This window comes from Neopsephotus bourkii, unplaced genomic scaffold, assembly GCF_033783945.1.
Source record: "Neopsephotus bourkii isolate Nb327-2 ecotype Australia unplaced genomic scaffold, CSIRO-AGI_Nbou_v1 NB_1462, whole genome shotgun sequence".
In the NCBI taxonomy this organism is placed as follows: Eukaryota; Metazoa; Chordata; class Aves; order Psittaciformes; family Psittacidae; genus Neopsephotus; species Neopsephotus bourkii.
The window spans coordinates 332,044-340,786 of NW_026901939.1; the positions used below are offsets into that span (position 1 = coordinate 332,044).

General features: G+C 51.1%; 2 protein-coding genes and 1 pseudogene across 2 annotated transcripts; 1 reads left to right on the forward strand and 2 right to left on the reverse strand.

Moving 5' to 3' along the window:
• Positions 1-2,138: 2,138 nt before the first annotated feature.
• On the reverse strand, positions 2,139-2,894 carry LOC133220624 (feather keratin 1-like). Its single transcript, XM_061368874.1, has one exon. The coding sequence runs from the start codon at positions 2,514-2,516 to the stop codon at positions 2,139-2,141; it is 378 nt and encodes a 125-aa protein (XP_061224858.1). The 5' UTR covers positions 2,517-2,894.
• A 1,008-nt stretch (positions 2,895-3,902) lies between these two features.
• Positions 3,903-4,384, forward strand: LOC133220625 (feather keratin 1-like). Its single transcript, XM_061368875.1, has one exon. It carries the CDS (start codon positions 3,913-3,915, stop codon positions 4,288-4,290), a length of 378 nt encoding a protein of 125 aa, XP_061224859.1. The 5' UTR covers positions 3,903-3,912; the 3' UTR covers positions 4,291-4,384.
• Positions 4,385-7,215: 2,831 nt separating this feature from the next.
• Positions 7,216-7,833, reverse strand: LOC133220657 (feather beta keratin-like; annotated as a pseudogene).
• Between the last annotated feature and the right edge of the window lie 910 nt (positions 7,834-8,743).

An 8,743-nucleotide genomic window follows, 5' to 3' on the forward strand; every position in this document is an offset into this window, starting at 1 on the left:
TGATGCTCCCTGCACTGTGACCTCTACTCTGATTGAGCTCGCTCCTCTTTTTTTCCTCATTAAATCTCTGTAGCAGCCCAGTCCATGCCTTTGTCTTGTCCATTCCCCTGCCGATGCTCAATGAAGATGCCCAGGGAGAGAGATGTTGCTCAAAGGGGTCTGGGACGGGGTGTTGGCTATTACTGTGCAGTTATTGTCAACATGGGTTTGCACTGAGTTTGCTCAGTCATGAGTTCTGTGACTCTCTTGTTTCTAAACTTCTCTGCCTATGTGGGGTAGAACAGGATTGAATGAGTGAATGACCCAGTCACTACCATCAGTTGGTGCATACACCTCTTCCTTTTCCTTTGGAAGCTCAGCGTTGTAAAGAAGGCAGTCAGGAGAAGAAAGGATGAATGTGTTATTGACAGGGCAACATCAACACCTTCCCAGGAAAGCATAGGAGAACTTGCCCTTTTGCAGCATTGAGATTTTGAGTTGCAGGATAAGGAGAACACCAGGCAGGAAATCAAAGCATAACAACAGTAAAGGAACATACTGCCACAGCATCCTTGGGAAAATACTGTCTCCACAGCTGGGCTACACAGGTCCTATGGTCTGATCTGGTGCACAGATGCCTGTGGCAATCTGCTGTTTCCTTCCACAGAGGATTCAGGAGAGTTCCTGCACACTGCCTTTCTCCTTGGCCAAGGAGTTGAGTCCCTCCTCCTCATTGCCAGCCCTATCCCCACCAGTGGGCAGAGGAACAAAGGCCATCCTGTCATGATGGGATCACAGCACACTCAAGTTAGAAAGTACCTCCAGAGGTCATAGGGCCCAACCCCTTGCTCCAAGATCACTCAGCCGTGATCATCCAAGCACTGTTACTGCACTACCTCCTCAGGCAACCTTTTCCACACCTTGACTCTCTTCCTGGTGAAAACCATTTGCCACGGATCGAGTCCAAACTTCTCATCTGTCAGGGTGAGTCCGATGTCTCCAGTTCTCCAAGCACACACTGCCACAGTGAGCACTGTTGAGCTTGGATCTGTCCTCTGGTGAACCTCACCAGGGCTACTCCTAAGCTGCTCTTAGGTCTCCCACCAAAGCCTTCTCTCCACAATAAGCAAGGCTCGTGCTCTCACCCACTCCCCCCTAAACATGTGCTCCAGGCCCTTATCATCTCGGACACCCTCTGCTGAACTTCCCCCATTTTGATCAAGGTCTTTCTCCCATTAGATCTTTCTTGTGTTAGAGCAGTGTTCCAGAGCCCAGCTGATGAGTGCTGAGCAGAGTGGGATGAGTCCTATTGGCATTGGCCATGATGCCAATGACAGATCTTTTTGTCCAGAAACAGTATTGATGGTGTTACCAGAAAAACTGGCCCTGCCTTAGGCTGCTGCTTGTCAGGGTGGCAGCATGTGTGGAGAGCTAGGGCTGGTTGTGGCCATGCAGGGATCAGGGTGGACATGTGGGATCTTACACAGTTCTCTCCTGCAGCAGTTCAGCTGCTCCCCTTTGTCAGCCACAAGCCTCTGAGCCTTTGCCTCTGGTCACCGCACTGCTGTGGAGAGCTCCTGGACAGACCCTTGAGACACTCAGCCTGCACACGCTGCCTGTTCCTGACCTGCTCCCCTTCTCCAGAAACATCCCCAGGAAACGCTGGGCACAGGCAGGGGAGGAGCAGGGCAAGGAGGATGTTCTCTGCCTCTGGGCCTGCATGACAGTCTATGAGGGGAAGGGGAAAAAAGAGAAAACCGAAGTGGTGCAAAGGCAATACCAGGCACCTCACACCAGCAGAGGATGGCCAGCCATGCTCTAGAGAACGGCCTCTTTGGAAAGACTGCCCTGAGTCTTTCAGTTCACAACCATTGTGTTAACAATCACTACGCCTTCATCCCAAAAACTCCATCCCAGAATCCCACAGAGAAACAACTCTGTCCTTGGACACCTTGGGAAGGCATCTGCAGTGGAAAGGATAAGAGAGAGGCATTGGTTGGGATGCAGCAGAACTTTAATGAGTCAAAAGAGGGAAACAAGGACACTGTGAGTGGAGATCCTGGTGCAGGGAGCACCAAAGGCAGAAAGGAGTCGGCATCCCCAACGCGGTGCCATCCTTTGGGTCCCTGGGCCCTTCCCCAGGGCCATCACCAGCAGCTTTAGCAGGGGAGGCACCTTCTGCCGCAGAAGCGGCCGCCCAAGCCAGAGAGGCCCAAGCCAGAGAGGCCAAAGCCCCCGGAGTTGATGGGCACTCCCTCGGAGCTGAGGATGCTGCCAACGGCAGCAGAGGTGGAGGAGCCCACGGCGGTGTTCTGTGGGAAGGAGCTGAGGATGGGTCCGGGCAGGGTCACCACCACGGGGGAGGGCTGGATGACAACGTTTGAGTCCTGGCACTGCCTGACACAGGGCTCATTGCAGCTGTTGGCCAGCGGGGTCGGGCCGCAGGGCTGGCAGGGCAGGCACGGGCTGTAGCAGGACATGTCTGGATGGTAGAGCTTCACCTGGAGACAGGGCAGGGGCAAGCAGAGCAGGGACATGGGTTAGCAGCAGCCTGAAGCCCACCACAAAGGAGCCACGCAACAAGATGGAGTCATGAGCCAGTGGCTGCGTAAGGAGTCCCACTGCCTTCAGCTTCCCCTCAGTGCAAAAGAACTCTGCCAAGAGCAGCCAAATCAAGCAAGGTCACCACCCAGACCATTGCTCAGCCAAGACCCAACCTAACTCCATGCCGCAACTACTACCATGTTTCCTGTCCTGTGACAAGCTGCTTCAACTCCAGTGTAGGACGAAGGAGCAGGTTTATGCTGAGAAATCCCAAAGGAGGATGAGGAGAAACAGGAGAACAACGAGAATGAGAATGAGTTTCATACTCACCTTGTTCTGAAGGAGGTGGAGGCGAGAGCAGTGGATGAGAGAGTGAGGAGAAGTTCCCCTTTTATACTGCTCCTGCACCGCCCCTGGCCCTCAGTCACTGCACACGGGCAGTAATTTTCCAGCAGACTCACCTCCAAAGCAAACCATTCACCTAATGGCACAGGTTGGGGGTTGTTTTCCATCTGATTTCCTCATTTCTGATGTGTTGCTCTGCCATGCCGGTGCTACTGATGTGCCTGCAGATGGCTTTGGTAGGGACCCCAGATATTGTCACAAGAGGGGAAAGCGAACAAACAGATGGACACAGGCAGGAGAGGACTGCACTGGTGGCACAGCACGTTCCTGTCCAGAAGGTTGAAAACAGCCTGCATTCACCAGATCTCTCCAGACCCATGCCTCTTACTTGCACACACACCTCCACCACTTGGACTATATCTTCTGCTACTGTTGATGTGCTCCTGACAGGAAATATTTGGGCCTCTCATCTTGATACTTGAAAGGATCTTCTGTGACATAATGGTCATTCCAGAAAGGAGGAAGTGAAATGGCTGCGTTGATGGAAACCAAACCGCAGCCTGTGCCATTAGGCGTATGTTTTGCTTTGGAGGTGAGTCTGCTGGAAAATTAGTGCCTGTGTGCAGTGACTGTGGGCCTGTGGCAGTGCAGGAACGGTATAAAAGCAGTAACTTCTCCTCACTCTCTCATCCACTGCTCTCGCCTCCATCTCCTTGCAAGCAAGGTGAGATTGAAGCCTTTTCTCCTCTCCTCCTGCCTCCTTTTCCTCTTCAGCTTTTCTTAGCATACACTTGCCTTTTGTCCTGTGCTGGGTCAAGGGGCTACAAATAATGAGAGAGGGAAGAGAGCAGAAGGTCTATAATGCAGATAGGCTGGGGCTGGCTGTAGTGAGCAATGGCTATACTGGGAGCTCCCTGTACTTCAGTGTTCTTGATGGAGCATTTTTTGGGTGAGAGGAAGCTGAAATCTGTGGATCTCCCTACAACACCTCCAGCTCTTGTTTCAACCTTCATTTGTCTTGGGGTGAGAGTCTGCTCCTAACCCATGTCCCTGCTCTGCTTGCCCCTGCCCTGTCTCCAGGTGAAGCTCTACCATCCAGACATGTCCTGCTACAGCCCGTGCGTGCCCTGCCAGCCCTGCGGCCCGACCCCGCTGGCCAACAGCTGCAATGAGCCCTGTGTCAGGCAGTGCCAGGACTCAAACGTTGTCATCCAGCCCTCCCCCGTGGTGGTGACCCTGCCCGGACCCATCCTCAGCTCCTTCCCACAGAACACCGCCGTGGGCTCCTCCACCTCTGCTGCCGTTGGCAGCATCCTCAGCTCCGAGGGAGTGCCCATCAACTCCGGGGGCTTTGGCCTCTCTGGCTTGGGCCTCTCTGGCTTGGGCGGCCGCTTCTGCGGCAGGAGGTGCCTCCCCTGCTAAAGCTGCTGGCGATGGCCCTGGGGAAGGGCCCAGGGACACACAAGATGTCTCCGCACTGGGGATGCCGACTCCTTTCTGCCTTTGGTGCTCCCTGTACCAGGATCTCCACTCACAGTGTCCTTGTTTCCCTGTTCTTACTCATTAAAGTTCTGCTGCATCCCAACCCATGACTTTCTCTCATCCTTTCCCCTACTGATGCTCTCCCAAAATTCTCAGGGTTAGAGCTGTTGCTCACGGTGTTTTGGGGAGGGGATAATTGTCTACTGATTTGTAATTGCATTGTGCAGGATCTACCTGCATGGAGTTGGCCCCATATTAAGCCTCCTACTAGGACTTTTCAGTTTTACATAGAATTATGCTAGTAACACATACATGTTTTGGGTTTTGCTGGGCAGAGCTTGCACGGCACGAATGCTGTCTGTCTGACTGCATCTCCAAAATTATGGTAGGCTGGGGTGGGTAAGAGTTGGGAGGGGACAAAGGCAGGACTGACGCCCAGACTGATCAAAGGGATTTTCCATACTATATGACATCATGGTTAGCAATAAATGGTAAAAGGAAGGAGGAGGTTTGGGGCATTGGGTCATTCACAGAATGGTTGAAGCTGGAAGGAACCACCAGAGGTCATCTGGTCCAACCTCCTTCTCTGTAACCAAGCCTCCTAAACCAAGGGAAAGACTTCCTTTCTGCAGACCTTCTCTCTGGTCTTCTGGCTCAGGGATTCCTGAAAGTTGCCTTTGACGTTGAAGACTGAAGAAAAGGCAGCATTCAGAATCTCTGCCTTCTTTGTGTCCTCTGTCACCAGGGTCCCTGCTCCAGTCTGTAGTGTGCCCACATTTTCCTCTTATTACTGATCTGTTTGAAGAAGCCCTTCCTGTTGTCCTTAATATCCTCAGCTAGATGGAATTCCAAATGGGCCTTGGCTTTCTGCATCGCATTTCTGCATACCCTGACAACATCCAAATTGGCCTGTCCCTGCTTCCACCTCCTCTGTATCTCCTGCTTGGGCTTCACTTCCTTATTAAGGATTTTTGTCTTCTGAAGCAACCAGGAGTTGCCCTGGCACTGGTGCTCCAACTGTGCTATTGAGCTGTCTAGTGGAGAAGATGAGGGAATACAGCTCCTCTCCCCATCCAAGACTGATGTGGCTCATTTTGTTGTGCAGGATCCTGAGGTCCTTGTTCACTCTTCTGTGAGGTTTTTACAAATACTAATGAACTGCTGGCTTAACGTGGGTTTGTGGGAACTGCTGTCATGCTGGCTTAAGAGGTGACAACTTTTGGCTGTGGTGACAGTGAAATATGCCCTGAGGTGGCCAGTCCCTGCGTGGCTGCTGCTTGCAAGCCAGCTGCTTTTAGCACTCTATTGGCCTTGCTGGTACTTGACCTGTGTCTATGAAGCCACAAGTCCTTAGCATGAGAGGGCCATGATTAAAACAGGGACCCAAATGAACTCTGGAGATGTCAAGATTTATCCAGGGATCCCAACAACATCTAAGAACATGGTAGCTGAGGCAGAGACCCAAACCACAGCTGAGGACACGATGGTTGGGACAGGCACCCAAACACTATCTGCAGTGATTGTTCTGGTACTGAAAAAGAAATAGTGGACAATGAAGTGAATGGGTCCTTCTCATTGATTAGTAAAGAAGTGAGGAGGAAGGCAGCCCTTCAGCAAAGGAATGGGAGGATGAAGTAAGACAAGTAACTGGAGTGACAGAAAGTACAGAGTTGAATCATAGTATTATAAATCATAGAATCATAGAATAGCTAGGGTAGGAAAGGACCTTAAGATCATCAAGTTCCAACCCCCCTGACATGGGCAGGACACCTTGCTCTAAACCATATCACTCAAGGCCTCATCCAACCTGGCCTTGAACACTGCCAGGGATGGAGCATTCACAAACATAATCATAGAATCATAGAAAAGTTTGGGGAAGAAGCTCATCCAGTTCTGCCATCGAGTCCCAGCCATGGGCAGGGACACCTTTCACTAGACCAGGTTGCTCCAAGCCCCATTCAAGCTGGATTTGATTGCACCCATTCCTTGACCTCAAGAGAGCTTCAAGACGCGGAAACATCACAGGCACCAGCCTGGTGAGCAGGTTACTGCATGGCAACTCTGATGTTTGGAGAGTGGAGCCAACAGTCAGAAACTGGTAGGTAAGGAAGCGAAACAGCTGGGATCCCTCACTAGGAACCCAGGAATTGAGAGTGGACTTGGAAAAGAAGCTGTGAATTGCAGTCTCTGGAGGTGTGTGCTGTCAAGTGTGAGGGCAAGATATCTGTTCAAGATCTTGTGATTTAGCAAGGAAGGTGAACCAAGGCTTAGAGAGGCATAAAGTACCTGAGAGGATTAGTTGTGATGGAAGTCATCTGATGAGAAGGAGGTCTCCTAAGGACCAGAGAGTGCCCTGTGCACAAGGGCCATGTGAAAAGGGTTGTCCAGAATGAAACAGTGCTGTATTCTAACAGTTTGGTAGCAATGTATTGCCTGCATTTGGATACACCAGTGGTGAAGAGAGCATCTTCCTGTCTGAAATTCGGAAGACAATGCCTCTCCCTCCTCTCAGTGTAGCTGCAGTTTGGTTACCCCATCACGGGGGGCAAAACAAAAGAATAGATAGCGAAAGCCTGAAGAATAATTCTGACTCTTCTGCAAGGTATATTTGCCATGAAATCAAGCAAGGTCAAAACTGCACAGGAAATGCATTTCTTGGGATCTTGGCATCTGTGTGAAAAAGGATGACAGAAAGTCATGGGTTGGGATGCAGCAGAACTTTAATGAGTCAAAAGAGGGAAACAAGGACACTGTGAGTGGAGATCCTGGTGCAGGGAGCACCAAAGGCAGAAAGGAGTCGGCATCCCCAGTGCGGAGCCATCTTGTGTGTCCCTGGGCCCTTCCCCAGGGCCATCGCCAGCAGCTTTAGCAGGGGGTGCACCTCCTGCCGCAGGAGCGGCCGCCCAAGCCAGAGAGGCCCAAGCCAGAGAGGCCAAAGCCCCCGGAGTTGATGGGCACTCCCTCGGAGCTGAGGATGCTGCCAACGGCAGCAGAGGTGGAGGAGCCCACGGCGGTGTTCTGTGGGAAGGAGGTGAGGATGGGTCCGGGCAGGGTCACCACCACGGGGGAGGGCTGGATGAAGACATTGGAGTCCTGGCACTGCCTGACACAGGGCTCATTGCAGCTGTTGGCCAGCGGGGTCGGGCCGCAGGGCTGGCAGGGCACGCAGGGGCTGTAGCAGGACATGTCTGGATGGTAGAGCTTCACCTAGGGATAGGGCAGGAACATGGGTTAGAAGCAGACTCTTACACCACTGTGAGGGATCCCAGGCATGATGATGGTTTGGAGCATTAGTGGTGTTCATAGGAGGAAAGAAATAAAGAGCTTCAGACTCACCTGATCCTTTAGGATAGAGGGGTGAGATATGTGGATGTACAACTGGGTATTTGCACTGGCTTTTATAGTGCTCCAGGTTTGCCCCATGCATGTAGTCATGCTCTATACAGGCAGTAATTTTTCAGCAGAGTCTCTAATTGAAGACAACCAAGTCAAGGATCATCCAAGCCCAGGATCTTTTGCTGTCCAGAGTTCAGTTCTTTCATACTGTGATTTATTCCATGGCCATTTGCCTTTGAGTGTTCTTTCAAGTTCTGAGATGAGAAACCCAAGGATTTTCAGGTCAGGAATGCATAATTATGGGCTGAAGCCCCGACCCATTTTCTGGATATACATACAGTGGAGTTGTTCATCATCCTGTTCAAAATAAGGGGTCTGGCATTTCTCAATGATCACTGGTGGGTGGGCTCCACTGCTCATTTTGAACCTCCTCCTCCTGATGATCTTCCTTTTGGGACAAATCTGCCATCTGTTTTGCCATTTCCACTCTCTGACCAATTTCTTGGTGTCTTCAATCAATGCCTTCAGCATAGTAGGGTTATTTTTGTGTCCAATCTATGTACAAACAACATCTGTGTAGCTTCACTTATACATATGCACGCTTGTATGTCTTCTCATTTGTTTGTATTCATTTTTGTATCAAAAGAATCGGTTTTCCCTAAAAGCTGTGTATATATGCATGTTTAAGTGTGCACAAGCACGCAGGTGTACGTGAGCACATGGCTGCATCTCCCTGTGTACATGTCTTCTTCATGAGATGTCCTGGTCATGCCAGAGGCCCTCTCTGCTCTTCTTTACATGCACACCACAGAGCAATAGGTTCCACAGGCCAAAAGGAGGCAAGTGGTAGCTGAAGAGCAATGGCATGGACCTGGTGGAGATCTGGCCTGGGTGCTAGTACTGAGACCCTGTCTCCTGAGCGTTCTTTTTCATGCTCCTTCAAAACTCTCACTCTGCTAGTGCAGATCTCAGAGCCTCACAAGGACAGTTTCACACCAGCTTGGAAACACAATTTAAATAAGTATACCAACATTCAAAGTGCCTTAGCATGACTGTC